We start from the raw sequence: 19,635 nt of genomic DNA on the forward strand, positions 1-19,635 counted from the left end.
TCAACAAGCAGTGACAGGCTGTGACTACAGCAATTATGGATGATGTGCCTGGTTCACACACACACACACACACAAACTCTGTATCTCTCTTTCCCTCCCTCTATCTCATTTTCTCTCCCTCTCTAAATCACTCTTCCTTTCACACACTCGTGCATGTTTTCGCTGACCCTGATATCCTGCCTTTCATACTGATATGTCATCAGTCTGATGTGATATGATCATCAGTCTGATCAGATTGCCCCTGCTCCAGGCAAAGGCTTGTGTTTACCCCTGATGACCCAGTGCATTCTGGGATTGGGGGATGCCCCCTCTACACCATTATCCAAAAACTGGGGCTTTCAATCGATTAAAATATGTAATCAAATTAATTACATACTCTGTGATTAATTAATCGCATATATAAGTTTTGCTGTGAAAGTATTTTAAATATTTAAATTCAAATGAATCATTGAATAATCAGCATTAGTGACATTAAAGTTCAAAAACTCTTTATTATTATTTTCACTGTTCAAATAATGGTCATAATAATTTATGATATGACCTAATATGCTGAGGAAATCAATTCAAAAGTGCTTCAGGAATAAGTTTTTTTCACATACAAGGCATTTCAGGCAACAGAAAAAACCTAGGGGACACAATAAAAATAAATTAATACTCCCCTCAATGTCAACACTATTTCTTTGCATTGATGTACAACTTTAGAGGAGGACTTTATTTTAATCAACACTTTATTTTTATCAACACCATCAGGCCGTTTTTTAAAAGTAAATGTTCCAATCAATGATCTAGGCAGCACATTTTCTTCTCTCTCCTTCATTTTACAGTCTAATGGTTACTGACTAGAACGGCTCGGGGTCAAAGGTCATATGGAATCGATTAATCTGAGCTAGTTTTGTTAATCACATATTTTTTCTCAAATTAATTAATCAAAATGAATCAGTTATTTTGACAGCCCTACCAAAAACATTTTAAAAAATCCTCTTACTACGTACCTTCCAGGAAGTGTTGTTTTCTTTGTGCCCATCAACACATGACTATGCCAATAATGTATCTGACTTGTTTCTGGCTACAAACAGTATTTTTTATTAAATGACCAGACAGTTTTATTTGTTTGATTTTATACTATACATGCCATCAGTACTTCTCAGAGGAACAGAGAAAAACAGCACAATAACATAAGCAAAGCCCTCTTTCCTGTTTGTGATCATCTGCTATTTCTCAAAAGCATTGTACAGCAACCACCATAGTAACCATGGGGACATGGCATTCATAATGGCAGTCTCATCAGAATCATTTCACCACAGATTTCATTGATACTTTTGTGAAATATGACCCAGCTGTCACTTGTGGGCCTCTTCTAGTCCAGAATATGAAGCTACATGGAAAAAGACTAAGTACTAACGTCAAGCTGCAGGAAGTTGTTTTTCTAGCCATAAACTAAAAAAAGCTCCTGGAACAGCAATAATGATGTACTAAATGCATAAAAAATAAACAGCATTCCCCAATATACTGTGCACTTCACATACGTTACTTTGTTTATCAGTATTCATCCTGAATATACATTTGTTTACATGTCCAGGCCCTTTAAATTGTAAAACAACCATATAGAAGCCTCAACATGTGCAGAAGACATGGACAATTATCAGGTATTATCCTTCAGAAATGTAATTTTTCACAGCATAAAGAAACCACTGACTGCATCTCTACGTGTGTCAAACAATGAGTTACACATTCACAATCAGAGGTCAGAGGTCATGAACATGACCGCCCTCCACCAGTGATGCATTGTGGGAAACTTGAGCCAACTTGCCTGGATAAGATCAAGTAGAGGCCCTCTCTTAGCACCAGTAAGCACAAACTGTGCTCACAACAGAATGTACCAACTCTGACATGCCAGACAGAGGAAGGATGACAGGCCAGGGAAACAGACATGCAGACCAAAGAAATGCCTCAGTTTGCTTTGCAAGCCATTCACTGCCAATGACACTTGAAATATATGTTGAAGCGCAGACTACCACAATGTTCCAATAATAAAATAAAATAAGTATTCATCCTGAGAATGTTGAATTTCTCTAGTTCTCAAGGCTGGCAATTTCTGGTGCAAGTCTCTTATTTCTGCAGCCCTTCGGAGACATGGATTTGAGATCAAATGAAACCACACGGCACACTCAAACCAAGGCAGACATCTCCAGGCATCTTTTGACGGAATCAGCCATATGAAGGAATGCGTGGTATTTTCTCAAATCTCCAAATGACAGCCTTCTACAATGGCAAGGGCACGGCATTGCACAAGCAAATCAAAGGTGATGATCATGCTCACCACCCAGGAAATACTGCTCTGAATATGCATGCAATGGTTCATCATTATACAAAACAATTTTACTAAAATCTTTTGTGAAAATGCTGCGTTACTGCAGAACATTTTACAAATGATTTGGTAAATATACATCTGATAGTTGTGCCCAAGCAAGCCTCGGAATTAATTCCACTGTCCTATGTCAAGCACGTGCTGATTCATCTCAATGTATCAGAGAAAATCATGATTCATGATAATAGACAAAAATGCAACCAATGCATCTATTCTTACTGGCCATCTGTGAGAATATTACTTTCATTCAAATGATTTCCTATGAACTACCACACTGCCTGTGTTTGTTTTTCTGCATCACTCAACTAATATACACACAGCTTTATGGTCATACTACTACAGAGAACCTTGTGACTATTGAGAGTTAAAGTAACTTTAAAACAATAAATGGAAGAACTATTTATTTGAGGTTCTTAAGTGAGGTAAGAGACAATAGCACCCAAAACATAGAAGGTCAAAGCATGGTCAGAGTGACTTTGGTCACACAAACTGGAGGGAAAATAATGTTGTTGTCGCTGCTTATGTTTTCTATTTATTTTCCAGCTGTTTGGTTTGCCACCAGGACTCTCAGGACAATAGAGGAGTTCTCACGGCATCCTCGTGCTAACTTCCTCGAAAGTAGTAAAGCAAACACAAAGAACAAAAGAGACGAGTTTCCTCTCCACTCCTCCGTCGTGTGTCAAGACATAAAGCCTGATGTGGCATCTCAATTGTCTCATGTCAGTTAGAGGATGTTTAAATTGACATTTAAAATCACATGCTGTTTGACAATCCCTTGATCACAAACATAGTCCCCTTGAAATAATCACAGGTTTGTATCAAAAATGAACATAGCTGGGGGCAACTGCTTGGATTACTATACCCCCCTGAAGCCTTGTACAGCTCAGCATGGGTCCCTTGCACTCATTTTTACAGGGTGAGCAGTATCCGTGTTTAAAGTCATTGGCCAGCCTCCAAGTCTGCAGCATGCCAGATGTTTCATTCACAGCTGAAAACTAGTACAACTACAGTCCGCCATTCCTGCTTGGCATTAGTATCACCAAGACTGACAGTTTACCCCCTATCTCTCTCTCTGTTATAATGGTGTTAAAATGGTGGCTTTAAGGCAGAGATGATTTAAGAACATTGTGATATCCGATGGTATTAAGGAAGCTTAAGAACACTCATGAGATGCCCAGAGCAACAAAATCTCATGAATTTTGTTTTCTGATTAATTGCAGTTGCGGCTCCTCTAGGTTGGACTAGCTATGTGGTCCTTATAGTTTTGTTCGGAGGTAACCTGTTCAGGTGAGCGGTAGTGACGTTAGACATAAGCACCTCCTTCACAACGCAATTGTAACTAGGAGAAAAGAGCAACACCAAAGACTGAATTCATTACATACCCATTAGATGTCAGTAAAACTCAAAGAAAAGCGCATAGGTGTATTCTAATAGCGCATTTGCACATTTGCGCCAATAAACTAGCTAACTTTTAATACAACGAAAAACTTCATAAATACTGACCAACGTCCCACCTAAATAAAAACTAAGGCTGCGAGACAACCAAGACAGCAGTTTTAACTCGTTAAAAGAACAATTTCACCTAACAGGCCCACCTACACATCTCTGAGCACCCTACACATTGCCATAGGTAAAGTATCCCACCCCTTCCCAGGTAGAACAGGGAGGAAAAAGTTAAGTAGCTCTGGCACAGACGCGATCTCTAGTCACAGAATACCGACTCTATCTGTAACAATGTTATGGCCTTTACGAACCGCACAGTCCATCAGATTGACATAAATCGCCCAAGGTATCAAGAAATTTGGGCGGACTTACCATACGATTGGAGCGTCGCTTTTTGGATCCGCGAGTGAACATTTCGAAGGAGTAAGAACAAGCCGCTTATTTGTCCAAACCCTGTGGAAGGCTTTTCGGTGAGTATTTACATGAAACTGCTATAGTCCGAGACCGACGTCACGTATCAATAAACCATGTACACTCCTAAATCCCAACTTTACATACTTCCAATTAAGTTTGTCTTTGTTTCCAGCGGAGCGACGAGGACAGGACGGGATAGCCTACTCTGGAGGTCTCATAAAATGCGTTCAGAGCGTGACGCGCAGAGGCGGGCTACACCTAGAGGATTGTTTCGTGTGGTAACGTAATGGTTACAAAGTAGCCTAGCCTAGGCTGTCGTTGACACCCATTACCTGCCTAACCGCTATGTTGTTTGGAATTATGTATGAACACCGGGGGATTCCATCGCCATCCCATCCCATCTTTTCTTTTTTTACATGAAATCGCCGGCTGGTTGTAGGAGGAGCCATCGATGTTTTGTAGTCGTGCAAAGTAGGCTTCGCATAATTATCGAAGTGTGTAATCGTGGTAATTGAGGGTTGTAACTTTACACGCACTTTTACGCGGACACCTTTCATTCTGACCCCATGTTCCTGGGAATGTCTCTCCTCAACCTTTTTAGTTTGCGACATAAACAAGGGTCAGCGAGAGTTATACAAAGGATTAATCAACTGACCCCAAATAGTGGATTATCCTCGGCCTTTTGAAAGCCAAGTATCAATACAGTGAAGATATACACCTCTCTATACTGTCCTGTTGAAGTTCCATTGATAACATGGCACCCGTTGACTGGACGACATGCATAAAAAATACACTAGAAATACCACAACCAACCAAAGATCTGTTATAGTTTGGCTTCTAAAATGTTGTGTCAATGTGTATTATTACTGTTTCCCTGGGATTAGCCAAGTCTACAACTCAGCATACCGGACTATCCTTGAGGTGCTGGCTCAACTAAATTTAATTTTGCGAAGTCCTGTTCCAGCCATCCCACTGGCCAACTTTAGAGTAAATATTTGAATGTTGGGTTAATAGGCCAAGAGAGTTCACAGGCGCAACCCGTGGTGACAGCGAGTTTACCAACCACTGTTTTGACATCTGTAGAAGAAGAACAAATGAAGTAAGGATGTTAACAAGGACAAAACCTTCGTAATCTTCTTTGCCATTTGGTGTACTCTGGCATGCCCATGTGAGGGTAGGTGAGTTCACCTGGTTTTGCTTTGACCAGCTACAGGGCAAAGCACAAGAGATCTAATATCAGCCTGCAGTGTTGTGGGAAGTACAAAATCCCTCATGAAGCCGAGTTTTGTGGCATTATTGCTTGCACACCTGCCTTTTGTTGAAATCACTCATAAGGTAGTCGAACCATCCACCATGCACAACTTCTTGAATGGTTGTGAACGTTCACATTCAGCGTGCAATGCTGCCACCTGCAGGCGTTTCATTGAGAAGCAAAGCGGGAAACCTCTTTTAGAGATGGTACTACTGTAAGCCATCATGTTTTAGGTATTCTCAGCTGAATATTGTGACTTAAACGTGAAGTGAGAAACATGCAAATGAATTAATTTAGTTACAAGTATTTTAATGAAGTCTACACAGCACAAACAATAAAGGCAACAGCCACATGTATTATCAGACAACAATCTACTGCATTCACAACACATTTACCTTCTAAAAATAAACACATGGACACATCACAATCTGCCTCATCTTTTATATTACTTATCAACCTTGTAAAAAATGAGGGGGAAATGGTATATCCTGAGTTGGCATCATTTGAAAAAAACAAAAACAGTTTACGATTATGGCCTGAAAGCTGCTGTTCTCACATAACACTCTCAATTGTTAGCAAAATGGAATGACAATATACAAAGTGTCATTAGCAAATTGCAGGTTTCCAAATAAAATAAAATAATTATCCATCCTCTTAAAAATAAAACACTGCGTATTAAAATAACAGAAACAGGTGCTGTATAGTCACTGTAGAATGGCAAAAATGTTATCAGGAGGAACAGAAGGAACCAAAGAACATGTAGCCTACTACAGTTACGCAACTAACTGTTTCATAATCTGTGAAGACACAAGGAAATAATTATACGATTACGCAAACACATTCAAAACACCAAATTAGTTTTTCCCTTCCTTCTGCTAAAGAAATATGTATTCAATTCTCACAAATTCAAGTTTTAGGAAAAAAAAAACAACAACAGGTGTACACTCTGAGGTGACATACAAAAAACATTTTGAGAGCAATATTACATGAATATCACAGCAATACTCTATACAGTTAAGTTTTACTTTATTGCTTGCCATGTCATCCACAAAGCTGGTCAAAATGGTCAAAATTTAAAGGTTATGGGGCTACTCTATGCCTAAGTAAGTGGCTGCATGCTCGGGTTCAGTGGAGTTGCACTAAGACTGGTAGACATCACATTATCTGTTACCATTCTTTTGTTAATGTGCAAATAGAAAATAAAATGACATTATGCTAAATGCTGAAGTAACCCTCCAAATGTCAGTGACACCAACCCTGAGAGGCAGTGTCTGCTTTATTGAAAACTAAAATAGCACCAAATGAAGATAGCATGAACAGGTTGTACTTGTTTGTGTGCAATATTTACAACTTTCCCTTTCACAAGAGTAGACCAGGTCTGGGGGTCTGGGGCTGTGAAAAGGGACACACAGTTAACTGAATGACTCCTGTCTCTGAGGCTCGTTTCCTATATTTGTAGGCTCTATTCGTTGCTATCTTTCTTGTCTTCTTTCACATGTGCCACTGGTCATAAACTGTGATCGGTGTTATGACTTGGTTGTCATTGTAATCGGGTCCGTCCATCTGTGTGTTTGTGTGTATGTGTATGTGTGTCCCCGCTCACATAACTTGGAAAAACACTGGTGCAATTTACTTCAAAATCTCAAAGGAGGATCATCATAATTATCTTGATCCTCCCACATGATGACTATGTTCCAGGTCAGGATCCTTTCTTTACTTACCAAATATATGGATGAGGGGTTAGGCTCTTATTTATAATATGGTGCTCCATCTCCGTGTTTTTAGTGAATGTGATTTACTTATAATATTTACTGGTCTTCTGAGGGTACACATGTTACAGATCCTCCTGCCATCCTTGATTTCTCTTTCTCTTCTGTGCACTTCACTTTTGTAGTTGTTCATTATTCCCTCCTTCTTGATGTAGTTATTGCTGGGCAACCTCATTTACACTCCCTCATCTGTAATAATAATAAAAAACAGTTACAGTGATGAAAGCTTTGAGGCACAGGGACAACAGAAGCATCAATCTGCATGTTCTGCGTGTGTCAAGCGACTGGGCTGTGTATCTGAACAACATAACCGGACAACTCCGAACTTAGCCAGCCCTTACACTACTCCCCTCCTAGTATTTCCGACGGACATTATGTAAATGAGCTCATGCCTAAACGAATCGAAGAACATGCGGAGATTCTGTTCAACCACGTTCAACCTGTTCAACCACGCGGAGATTCTGTGTGCGTCAGTGCCGTTCACACATAATGTCTGCATGTTAGCATCATATCTAAATCACTCAAAGGGTCGGACCTCCGTCTGACAAAGATTCGTATATACTGCGGAGGACATGTCTGAAAGCAGCTAATGATGTCAATAAATGTGTAGCTGCATTGAGAGACTGAGATATTTTCCCTCACATTTCTGCAATGCAGACATGGATAATTGTTGATGTTTTAAACACTGACAGACTGTGTGAACATATATTTCTGTAATATGCATATTTCTGTGTGAACATATTTCTGTAATATGCATGCGCGCACGCAAAGGTATGTATGCGCGCACACACACATATTCACACACACAGACACACAGAGAAACACACCTGTCGGGGCAGCAGTATGTCCGCCACTCTTGATCTGCATGTAGATGGTGTAGGAATCATAACCAAACAGGACGCCAGCCAGCAAACCAAACACCTTAAGGAAGAGACAAGGATCAAGATTTAGTTTGATTTAGATTTAGTTAGGTGACTAAAGAACCAGTTCAGGCATGCAGCTCAATTAGGTGAATCAGCATGTTTACTATACATTAGACCTAGAAACTTAGGCATCAAACTAATATGTTGTCTATGGGATATTTTCCATAAATAATAATAATAATACCTTCGACTTATATAGCGCCTTTCATGGTACCCAAGGTCGCTTTACAACACATGGATGGGGGGACCTCACTAGTAACCACCACCAATGTGTAGCACCCACCTGGGTGATGCACGGCAGCCATTATGCGCCAGAACCCTCACCACACACTAGCTTGAGGTGGAGAGTGAGGGAGTGAATGAGCCAATTACAGTGGGGGATGATTAGGGGGCCAGATTGAATGAGCCAGGTTGGGAATTTAGCCAGGACACCAGGGAACCCCCTTCTCTTTACGATAAGTGCCATGGAATCTTTAATGACCACAGTGAGTCAAGACCTCGATTTAACGTCTCATCCGAAGGACGGCATCTCCTACAGTGCAGTGCCCCCGTCACAGCACTGGGGCATTGGGATCGATCTTTTTTGGCCAGAGGAAAGAGTGCCACCTACTGGCCACCCACCAACACCACTTCCAGCAGCAACCTATTTTTCCAAGGAGGTCTCCCATCCAAGTACTAACCAGGCCCACACCTGCTTAGCTTCAGTAATTCAGCTAAGACAAGGTATCCATTGGTCTGGCTGCTGGCTGTAAATGGAGTAAGCCTAGTCTAAATGCTTTTTGAACATACAACTCCATCTAAGTTCTCTTTGAGTCCAGAACTTGGCTTAATTCATGTGTAGGAAACTGTCACCCCATATAAATAGTATATGGAGGAAGCATTGTGAGGAGGAGGATTGTGAGGACATGTGAAGACGGAGATCTGAACGAGGAGATGGCACACATGAATACAGGAGCTTGATGAAATGAGCTTTATGTTGAGGCCAGATTTACAACTGATAGATTTGGAGAATGTGCGCGTGTGTGTGTGTGTGTGTGTGTGTGTGAATAGATACAAGCACACAAGCACAGATGCATGCAGATATCCATGAACATCTCCCGTGCTTCTCCAGCTCTCCTCTCTTCTCCCCAACTACAGTATATGACTACTACATGTGCCCAAAGTCAAGTTTATCCTCCATTTTTCATTGCTATTGTAATGGGACATAACATGATGAGAAGACAAAGCTTAGGACTAATATTTCTTTCTTTTGTTGTTGTTTGAATATTTATTTTTTATTGATAGGACAGTGGAAGGTAGACAGGAAATGGGAGAATGGGAGAGAGATGGGTGTGGAATTGAGAAATTACTTAATGCCAGACTCAAACCTGGGTGCTCATGTGCTGAACTCATATGTGGTATGGGATGCTGCCCCTTGCACCGAAGCTGCCCCATAAGTGGCATTTCTAGCATCAAACCAAGTGGTGGCGCTAAAGAGGTACCAGAAGACTGATCACAATGAACACACTACTGTGAGCAGGTTGTGCCCGGGTAAGGGGCTAACAATAATAACACAACACATTGCATTTATATAGCACTTTTCAAGAGACCTAAAGCGCTTCACAGTGAAGGGGGAACCTAACCACCACCAATGTGTAGCACCCACCTGGGTGATGCACGGCAGCCATTATGCGCCAGAAAGCTCACCACGCATCAGCTTACAAAAAACTTTACTGAGCTCTGACTCACCCCACCAGCAATGCGCGCTCCATCTCCCCCTCCACCAATCAGACAGATGATAGAGGTGATCAGGTAAAGGAGTGCACCAATAGCAGCGCGGATTAAGTCCTGGGAGCAAAAGAGAGGTTGGACACATAGATCAGTATATAGACATTATTACTCTATTAAAATATTTCTGAAGGTCTTTATCTCTGGAGAAAATGTGCTAAAAATATAGATTCTATAAATAGAAATTTGTTTGATTGACTGTACGGGTAATCAAATAAGTGTGTGCGTGAGATGTGTGTAAATGTACTAAACTGTGCTGATGTGGGTGACACATGAGATGCTTGCCAACACACCACTGATGTGTGAGGGGCACGTTGCTCTGTGGGATACTTACAGACCAGGGCCAGCTAATTATTTGGAACTGCTTGTCCAGCTCCATCGTGAAGACCACCATGAAGATGATGGCAAAAACCATCTCACAGACGGCCACAGAGGAGTAGCCACTGTACAGCGAAGCTGCATAGCAGATGATGATGATGAAGCTGATCAACTGAAAGCAGTGAGAGGGAGAGGACATGAAGATGAATATTCCTTTAAAATATTTTTTGGGGGATTTTTATGCCTTTTTAATCGGACACTAAAGGAGAGAGAGTGACAGGAAGTGAGCAGGAGAAAGAGATGGAGTGGGACCAGGAAATGACCCAAGTTAGACATAGCGCCATAGCACCCCAGAACGTTTGCGAACAGTCAAAAATAGTCTGAGGAAGTAATTCTCTGCGGACATACAGTGGAGCTGGATTAGAGCTGGACTAAGTGTTACTGTTATAATTCAGAGAAAACACGTTCACCACTGTTTGCCAAATTTGATCGCACCTCTGGTCTTGCATTGAAACAGGATGAGGAACCACAGCATGTTCTTCAAGGGCATCACTTGAAGGTTTCTCAAATGTAGAGTTTGGGATTTCCTCAACATTTGTCTTATCACAACTGCCATATCTGATAATTGTCAATAAAACTTTTTTATTATTATTTTTTACAGATTTAAGGTGTAGGATGAGAAACACAGAAGTTCTCCTTTCATAGAAGACAGAGATAAGAGCCAAAAGTCCAGTCAAGTCGTGTTAAGCTTGTTATAAATTACTATATTGGTAAAATATTGGCTATTTTACAAACAGCCATAGACCGCTCCAAAAACTAGGCTAGGCCTCTAGGCCAGTGGTTCTCAAACTTTTTGTCTGGCGACCCCCCAAATAACATGTGGCAAGTCTCGCAACCCCCTTCTCTCTAACCGGCGGAATTTGGTTTGGAAATGTTGTGAGATGGGCATTGGAAGCAGAGGCTGAAAATGTCTTCTCTCATAGATAGGCAATGTCAACACCAAAGGCATTATGTCAATGGCAGCCTTTGACTAAAAACCTTTAGAAAAATGTCTTTAATCCAGACTGCAAATAATTTTGCGATCCCTCCAAAAATTTTGGCGACCCCCAGTTTAAGAACCACTGCTCTAGGCTACAGCCCCTGTAAACAGCGCCTGCTGCAGGCTTCTGCATGCGGTCATGACAACCAGGGGAGCTAGTGCCCCAACGGATGGTCCACTGCTGTCGGGCCGGAGTGTGTCACTTAACATTTGGGTCCCAAATTCCTCAAATCTCTCATGAGTTTGTGAGCCTTCAGGGGCTTTTTCAATAACTAAAACACGTGGTGGGTTGTGAGCCTGAGTGAATGAGTCGGTATGTGTGTTTTTAAGGAAGAAAATGTGTATATGTGTGTGTAAAAGAGACGGCCATGTGTATGTGTATGTATATACAAATAAATATATATATATATATATACACATATACATGAGTGAAAGAGGGCCAGAAGAGAGTAGGCCGTGGGTGTGTGTATCTCTTGTGACGGAAGGAAATAAGTGTGCATGTGTGTGTACCACTGATTGAACTTCTTATATGTCTATGCCTAGTTCTGACCTGCTTCCGACACCAGACATTTCACACTGTGTACTGTGGTCTAGTTAATGGAAGCAGGCTGGTGAGAGACCCCTTACTGAAACAACCTGGCTGAGTATCAATGATGCTGCACTCTAAAAACAACAGCAGCAGCTATTTAAAACAGTAATACTTAACAGACCTGAGAACAGAGTCGGGGGTCTTCTGGACTGTGGTCTCAGACAGTGGCAGAAGAGGTTGGGGAGAATCTATATAATTGAAAACTGGACTATGGGACTAGCTGTCTAATTAACTGTAGTTGAGGGTTCTGTGTCATAATTTATATATTTTTTTTTATTTTAATTTATGTAATTTTATGACTCTCCTTATCATGTTGTTATTCACTGTGTGCTTAATATGTTTTTCTAAAGATATCTATTACTTTACTTTAATTGATTTATGTGTTACTGATGAGCCTTATTGCTCTCATCTTAGTTTTATTTATTGTACAGATACTGTGTGTCTGGTTCAACCAGGCTGTTACAGACAAAGGCCTCAAAAACCACACAGTCAGACTGATCCAGACTTCTGAATCTCTTTTTTTTTACAAGTCAGAATAAAGCAGTGACCATAAAGACTGGGTCACTGAAGTGGACACAGTCACTTCTTTGTCTTGGGTTTGTTTTGACTGCTAGCAGAAGAAAACACTAAGTTTATACAGAGAGAAAGCACTGCTTATCAGGGCAACAATATACAATGCTTTCAGATTGGGTCATTTGAGCAGTTCTGTATGAATTAAACCTTTGAACCAACCAGTATCACAAGCTATTAGAAGTCATAAGACTGCAAACTTTAGGAATAGAAATACTGTAGGAATAGTTTCACCAACATCAAACTAAAATGAATTTCACATGTAATACCTCCAGTTGATCCTTGCATACATGGCCGGCTGCTAAATATGCCTTGTCTACTTTTGCCGGTTACATGCTAACCATGCTAACAAGTGAAAAACAATTAAAATAAATCTACACAAATTCTTCACACTCTTGCCTCAAACAGTATTTAGTTCTTCAATAAACTAACAGACTGAACAAACAAGGGAGTTTGGTATCTACACCACTACATATTTGTATCAAATTATTTGAAGTGAAAAAGATCAATTTGAATTTGAGCTGAAACACTTCTTTAAAGGACTTCTTTTCCTGACTACGGGAGTGGTTTCCCAAGCATAAATCCCGAATATGAGTCGTCATGACTCATTTAGCAGTCGTATCAGTACGAGAAAGATGACTAAAGTAGTCTAAAATGACTAAAACAGGTGAAGCCAAACGGCAGCAACCAGAACAGACATGTTGTGGTGAAAGTAAAGTGAAACACAATCTCCCTGCCTGCTCTTAAAGTTTTAAATTAGCGGACTTGAGTGTGACTGCCGTGAGACACCAAATGGAGCGGTTATATAGCTTTACCAGTAGGTGCTAAATAAACGAGCAATTTCTCAGCAGGGTGCGATGACACCTGTGAGATTTAAAGTGACAGGCGTCTGACATGCTGGTGTCAGCTGTGTGTGTGTGTGTGTGTGTGTGTGTGTGTGTGTGTGTGTCAGCGACAGCTGGACATTCAGGGGAAAAAAGGCCTGGTTGTGCTCTGGCCAGAGGCACTTTTACCACGGAAAAGGGGCTGGACCACAGATTGCTGCAACTGTTGCCATTTTTAGGAAGCTATACTCCTCTACTCATTAGGAAACACCAAAAGAATACAAATCCCCTAAAATATACTTTTATTTATACTTTTCCATATTTACTTTTATTTATACTTTTTCATTCATTCATTCACATTGTAATTAGTACTAACTAAGGAACCCTTCATGAATTCATTACTATACTTCCATGATTTCATAAACTGTTTGTGTATGTTTGCTCAACTTCTTTTTTTCCCTTAAATCCATATACAATATCTAAACATCTCCTTCAAAAGAAATCCCTGAAAAGTTAAGGGCCTCTGTGGAATATCAGTGGACGAGAAACAGAGGAAAGGGGCCATGCCACAGACGGATGCTAGAGTTAGCATTTTCAATCCAGCCTCCTAAAAGACCTGACCAAGCATTACGCTGACAGCGTTGCAAAATTTCATCAGCCACAAGACTCCCGCTTCCTTGTAACAACAATTGCAGGTCTGACCCTTCCCTCTATGTGGCCAAACATCCTCTGTGGAGTTTGCTGAATAGCAGTAGTTCTATTGCAAATCTCCACTATTACTTTTAGCTTCACGGCACATACACCATCAGAGCACGTACGGCACATACTGTATATCTACTCCTAGTTCCAGAGTGAGTGAGCCATGGGTCATAAAGAGAAATGGAGTGAGTGAGGTAGCCAGCCAGCTACTTGCCATAAAAGGCGTTCTTCCATCGATAACAAGACAAAAAAAAAAAAAAAAAAAAGAAGGAGAAAAACAGAGAGCAAACATTCTTATCAAACTTCTGCCCTGAACTGGCGCCCAGTGAGGTGCTACTGAGCCAGCTTCTCTTTAAAGTGGCATAGCAGTGTCTGCACTTGGTTAAGCTCACCAAGACAGGACTACAGGACAAGCATGGCTGCTCATTTACACACAGCTATATGGAGCATGGTTTTTATGGTAACCATGGTAATTACATTTATCTGTATTTGTGTGTGTGTGGCACAAGACCAATGCAAGTGCCCCATAACGTTTTCCACAGAGGGGAATTCTGGGTAAAAATAGGCCCGATGACTCATGTGGTGGGGCGGATGGAAACAGAAACACAAGCAGAGCCGGGGGAAGGCTCTGGAGCTCAGGGTTAACTAGGGCTGCCGCCGTACACACTCACTCACTCACACACTCACTCACACGAGGTAAAGGCTCACTGTCGCCCCAGGCCTCAGATGGCTTATAACACCCTCAGCACCTTAGGAGCGAGTTTGACACTCAAAGGACGAATCCAGGCAACAACAACAACAAAAATTCTGTCACTCTGTGTGTGTGTGTGTGTGTGTGATGATGAGAGTGTTACATAATCTCACTTAGGACATACAAATAAGATTCATTCATACAGTGAACAGCACAACAGATGTATGTTATTATTATTATTATATATTGCAAAAAAGTGTAGCCTGACATTTTGGATAATAAACGGCTCTGGAAATATTTATGTCATTGCTAGTTCAGGAGACCCATTAGTGCTTTCAGAGAGTCCTACTGATTCAGTGTTTGTGTTGTACTAAATCATTCAGTGCAACATATTTCATGAATGCATTTCATCTTCATGTGGAAGACACCCACTCATACCACCAGTGTGGCAGTTGCCACTGCAGGCAACAAATGGAGATCACTGGGGCAGCAGCATGTGCTAGCAGTGGGCGGAGGGGCCACTTCTGTAGGCTGCTAAGGAACGAATGATGCAAGAAGCCACCCTGCCCCTCCCCTCCCTTCCCTCACCCGCTCCTGCCGACTGAAGACACACACATGCATCAAGGTCTTCTGTGTTCCAGCGACTGGCACAAGCTGCCTCTGTGCGCGCGGCTGCTCTGCTCTGGCTGGGGAGAGCGAGGTTCACACAATGGGGATCTATTCAGTGCGAGTGAGCCAATGCTGCTCTGAGGACGCCCACGAATGGGGAGCCCAAGGCTGGGTACACGCTTGGTGAGCACGGGCCTGCAGCACAGCAGTAGACAACCAACAAGGATTTGAGGCCCCGCGCGCGCGCGCACACACACACACACACACACACACACACTTACAAATGCACTGACTGACAAACACACACACACACACACAAATGCACGCACACTGACACACAAATGCACGCACACTGACTAACCCACACACAGTGCATTCTGAAGAAGAGACACACTTTCGAAGACAAATGCACAGGCACAGACAAAAACACACAACACAAACACACATACATTTACAAAGCAAACACATGACACACTCAAATATTTACACTTAGGACATACAAATGGTGGCACACTCTGAAGGTATTCCAATAAGGAGTGTAGGCCAGGGTGCACAGCATACTTTCTCTCTTTCTCTTGTCATATCTTCTATGTAAATAGCAATGGCAATGGCAAATATGCAAGGCATGCTTTTATACATGACAGATTTATCTAGATTAGAACAGTCATACAACAACATCACAGTGCAGCTGCAGCACATGGTGCATGTGACATTTCCTACAACATTTTTGTCACGTGACCATGCACTTCACAGATACACACAAATACACACACAGTCTCAATTTATTTTTGAAATGCTTACTATACTCCTGTTAATGTACTGTATACAGTGCAGTGTTATAAAACGTGAAAAGCACATCTATTAAAATTCTTGTCTCCTGTTGACACAATTTCATGGGGCGTGTCAGCGTGCCACACCAACACTGAGATAGGTGTGTCTGGTACATGCACAATTAATCATTTCACTTTTAAACTGTGAATGGTACAAGAAACATCATGTTGGACCTGGCTGTGAATACTTTCCACAGCATATAGCTCTAAATAAATAGCTAGGGCATGTCACTGCGCAGAGTAGAATTATGTGGGCTGAGCAACACTATTGTTTGCACTAATACAGCTCAGCCCAGCAGGACCATAGCAGACCTGTGGGAGACAAACCACCATAAAGTTGAATGTCTATGGTGAAAAGTTGTGTGCTACAACATCTTGCTTAGCAACACATGAATGCATTCATAAAAACTCACTGGGGTTTCATATTACCCAAGTCTTTCAGACATGGTAGTCTTGCCCTGCATGTAGGGGATGAGCTGACAGGAATTATGATTGTTTACAGTAAACACATGTAAATAAACACAGTAAGAAGTAGCATATGGGGGTTGTGTTTAACGTTACCTTTTGCAGTCAGATTTCTATTCCATCACTGGAAAGTTCTACTGAAGGAGCTTACATTTATTGAAACATCTTTTAAACTCAAGCCAGACACTATGTCAAAATAAAAAAACATAAGTTTATAAGGCTCGGGATTACTTCACCATCAATCCGCAAGTCTTTTGAAAGGCTGTCTCCTGACTACATCATCTCCCCAGCAATCCAATCGCTTTTAACCAGTAGCTTCCCCTTCTTCCTTTTTCAACTACAATTCACTGAATAGAATATGCTTATGCAGAGTGTCAAGAAGGTGAGATGGGTAGGTTACTACAGCTCACACAAGCTCTCTCACAAGTCTTGCAAGTACTGACTATCTACTATGGAATGCTTTAAGTAGGCCTACTTAATCAGAGTCTCTCTGTCTGTGTGGCCTGTAACTTCTGTCTGCTTGGTGCTAAGTGACAGAGGGCAACACAAGGCTGCACGCAGAAGTTTAAACGACCCCGATGCATTTTCCTGACCCCACAGATTGACCCCTGGCGGCCCTGCGCCTCAGCTGGCTATCTGGACCACATGGCTCACATTCCATGCCCACACAAGACTCCCCCTAACGGACCCACCTTGGCTGTATAACACTGAGAATGTGTAAAAGCTGCTGACTCGTCTATTGTAGCCCATCTCTGTACTTTGCAGAGTAGGTGGTAGTATTGGAATAAAGATGAATGAGGCATTGACAGTACTTTACCCATAGTAGCCTACGCACGCCCTAACGTAGGGACAGCTAATGTATAAGGTACATCTTTGGCAAGAAAGTTAAACATCATACAGGTATTTGCATATGGTCCCCGTGTAACCTGCAGTACATTGTTCATCGTTAACGTACTTTGATTTTTAGCCTATCTACAATTTCCTCGAAACTAGTCCAATGACTGAGGGTTGGAACGAGTCAGGAAGGAATGAAATGATTGCGATAAAAGGTCCGAAATAGCTAATCACTTCTTAGCTATTGGACTATAGGCTATTCGTCTTCGTATAACGGGCATGTAATCAGCTGGAAATAGGCCTACTTCGACTTTAAAACAAAACACAAACCACATGGTTTGTTTTCCACATGTGTGCCTAAGAGGCTAGTAGCCTACCTAGTAGTATGGTGTATAGTATAAAACATGTATGTTTATTTATAATGGCAGCAGTGGTATAGGCTACAGTTGCCATATTCGAGTGCAGTACTCTAACTATAGGCCACGTCCATAGGCTATATTGTGGTAAAATAATATCAAGAAAATGTTAATATGTTGATAAACTTACAATTTCTGCTGCCAGAATAGTTCCTTTCGGAGTCCGTACATATGCCTTAAGCTTTTCAAAAAAGTTCGCGGCTGGGCTTCCACCTGAGTCTGCCATGATTCAAAGTTTCTCTATGAATAACAAAATGCTTCAGTCGCAACTTTGTTTCCTACTCCTTGGATACGTCCGACAAGGTTACAATGAAAACGTAATTAACCCGTTTTAAAAATATACGATACTATATCGTATAAACACGCCTCTTTTTACGTAAAGGAAAAGAAACTTGCAAAGCTAACTTTGCCGAACCAAAGTTTAAGGCACGACTTACTGAGCGCCAGACTTTGACTCCGACTATTTACCTCCCCCAAAGTGAATGTCAAGCAGTTAGAACGAAATCTGAGGAAGAACGGGGCGTTGGCTTTCATTTTTTCCTCCTGGGAGTAGCCACAACTGAGAGAGAGAGAGAGAGAGAGAGAGTGACAGAGTTGGGGGCGGAGGCGGTCTTGGTCGTCGAAATAGATCTTGGGGGAAACAGCGACAGAAATTAAACTGAGTAGCCTACCTAACTAAATAGGTAGGCCTAACTGAAGTGCCTGACAGTCCGCGAGCTCGCGCGCGAGTGTGTGTGTTATCGACTGAATTAGAATGGAAAAAACGTCGTATTTTTGTCAATGCTTTAGCAACAGGACTAAGAAGTTGTGACAACTGGGGAAAGAAGGTAGAAACTTAACTGCTGATTCTTTTGGAGAGATGCAGTTGCAGGTCTATGTCAGATCTTAAATTGTAGCATAGCCTACTCTCTTATAGGCTATGTGTAATATCTGTTTCAATCAGATGCTTTTGTCTTGCCTTAATCAGAATGTATGTCCTGTCCACCTGTGTTGCATCTCATAAAGACACTAGGGATGTAACGATTACCGGTGTAATGGTAAACCGCAAATTCAAATATCAAAATTGATTAGTGTGGAAACCTTGTGTTTAAGCCTTCCCAGCTTCATACGAGCCTGCTTTTCACATAGGCCTGGTACAATGAAACAAAACTGGTAGGCTACCCTACTGATTCTGTTGTCTAATTGATGGATTTAACCATGATTCGGATTAGGCTACACCTGCTTTTAAAAGACGACCATTTTCACCGCAAAACGTGCGCTGTAGGCCTATCGTGTACCCATTCTCCGTCTTTTTATGTGCGAGTCCACATTAATTATGAGCACCTTGGGTCAATTGCAAGTGTGCTAAATAAATGTGACTTGACTTGACTAATTAATAATGCTCAGCTCTGCCAGGTTTTTTTGTGCAGTCAGGATGTAGGCCTATGAATGTGAACGAAAATATGTCCTTCTCCAGTAGTAATAGGCCACCTTAAAATGCACCAGAATAAAGGAATCACTCAGTAACAAGCACCCCGTCTATGAGCACCCCCAGGTGAAAGTGAGTTCCAGTGTCCCTGGTTAAAAGTTGCACTTTTGATAAGGTTTTGCACACTTTTAAAACTATTTCAGCGTATGTACTGTAGGCCTATCAGTGCTTTCTGGATATATTGAACACACTATTTAAAATACAGCGATAATACAGAAAACCGTGATCATTTTGGTTTTATCCCGTGATATTACCGTGAGGTTGAATTTTCATACCGTTACATCCCCAAAATACACTGCCTTCTTGGTTTACTCTCGAATGCAGTAATAGTGATTATGCGTGAAATA

The 19,635-nt window shown here is 41.5% G+C and overlaps 2 protein-coding genes across 2 annotated transcripts in view; both read right to left on the minus strand.

Annotated features, from left to right (window-relative positions):
* Positions 1–4,595, minus strand: part of prickle3 (prickle homolog 3) — a 55,916-nt gene extending 51,321 nt beyond the window's left edge. Inside the window, 1 exon segment of the mRNA XM_048242271.1 lies at positions 4,184–4,595. Coding sequence (XP_048098228.1) covers positions 4,184–4,225 — 42 coding nt within the window. The 5' untranslated portion in view covers positions 4,226–4,595.
* Positions 4,596–5,765: 1,170 nt separating this feature from the next.
* Positions 5,766–18,365, minus strand: plp2b (proteolipid protein 2b). Its single transcript, XM_048242292.1, has 5 exons — positions 17,951–18,365; positions 10,271–10,426; positions 9,898–9,996; positions 8,074–8,167; positions 5,766–7,435 (listed from the first exon to the last, which is right to left on the minus strand). Exons 1-5 carry the CDS (start codon positions 18,044–18,046, stop codon positions 7,422–7,424), a joined length of 459 nt encoding a protein of 152 aa, XP_048098249.1. The 5' UTR covers positions 18,047–18,365; the 3' UTR covers positions 5,766–7,421.
* Positions 18,366–19,635: the final 1,270 nt, after the last annotated feature.

This window comes from Alosa alosa, chromosome 4 (assembly GCF_017589495.1).
Source record: "Alosa alosa isolate M-15738 ecotype Scorff River chromosome 4, AALO_Geno_1.1, whole genome shotgun sequence".
Lineage (NCBI taxonomy): Eukaryota > Metazoa > Chordata > Actinopteri > Clupeiformes > Clupeidae > Alosa > Alosa alosa.

What these genes read in the sequence shown, in the direction of transcription:
- plp2b (XM_048242292.1), bottom strand. Translation starts at nt 18,046, where the DNA reads ATGGCAGACTCAGGTGGAAGCCCAGCCGCGAACTTTTTTGAAAAGCTT. An exon ending in TAATTAGCTGGCCCTGGTCT is followed by an intron (nt 9,997 to 10,270) that starts GTAAGTATCCCA and finishes TTTTGCTCCCAG; the next exon opens with GACTTAATCCGCGCTGCTAT. An exon ending in GAGCGCGCATTGCTGGTGGG is followed by an intron (nt 8,168 to 9,897) that starts GTGAGTCAGAGC and finishes CTCTTCCTTAAG; the next exon opens with GTGTTTGGTTTGCTGGCTGG.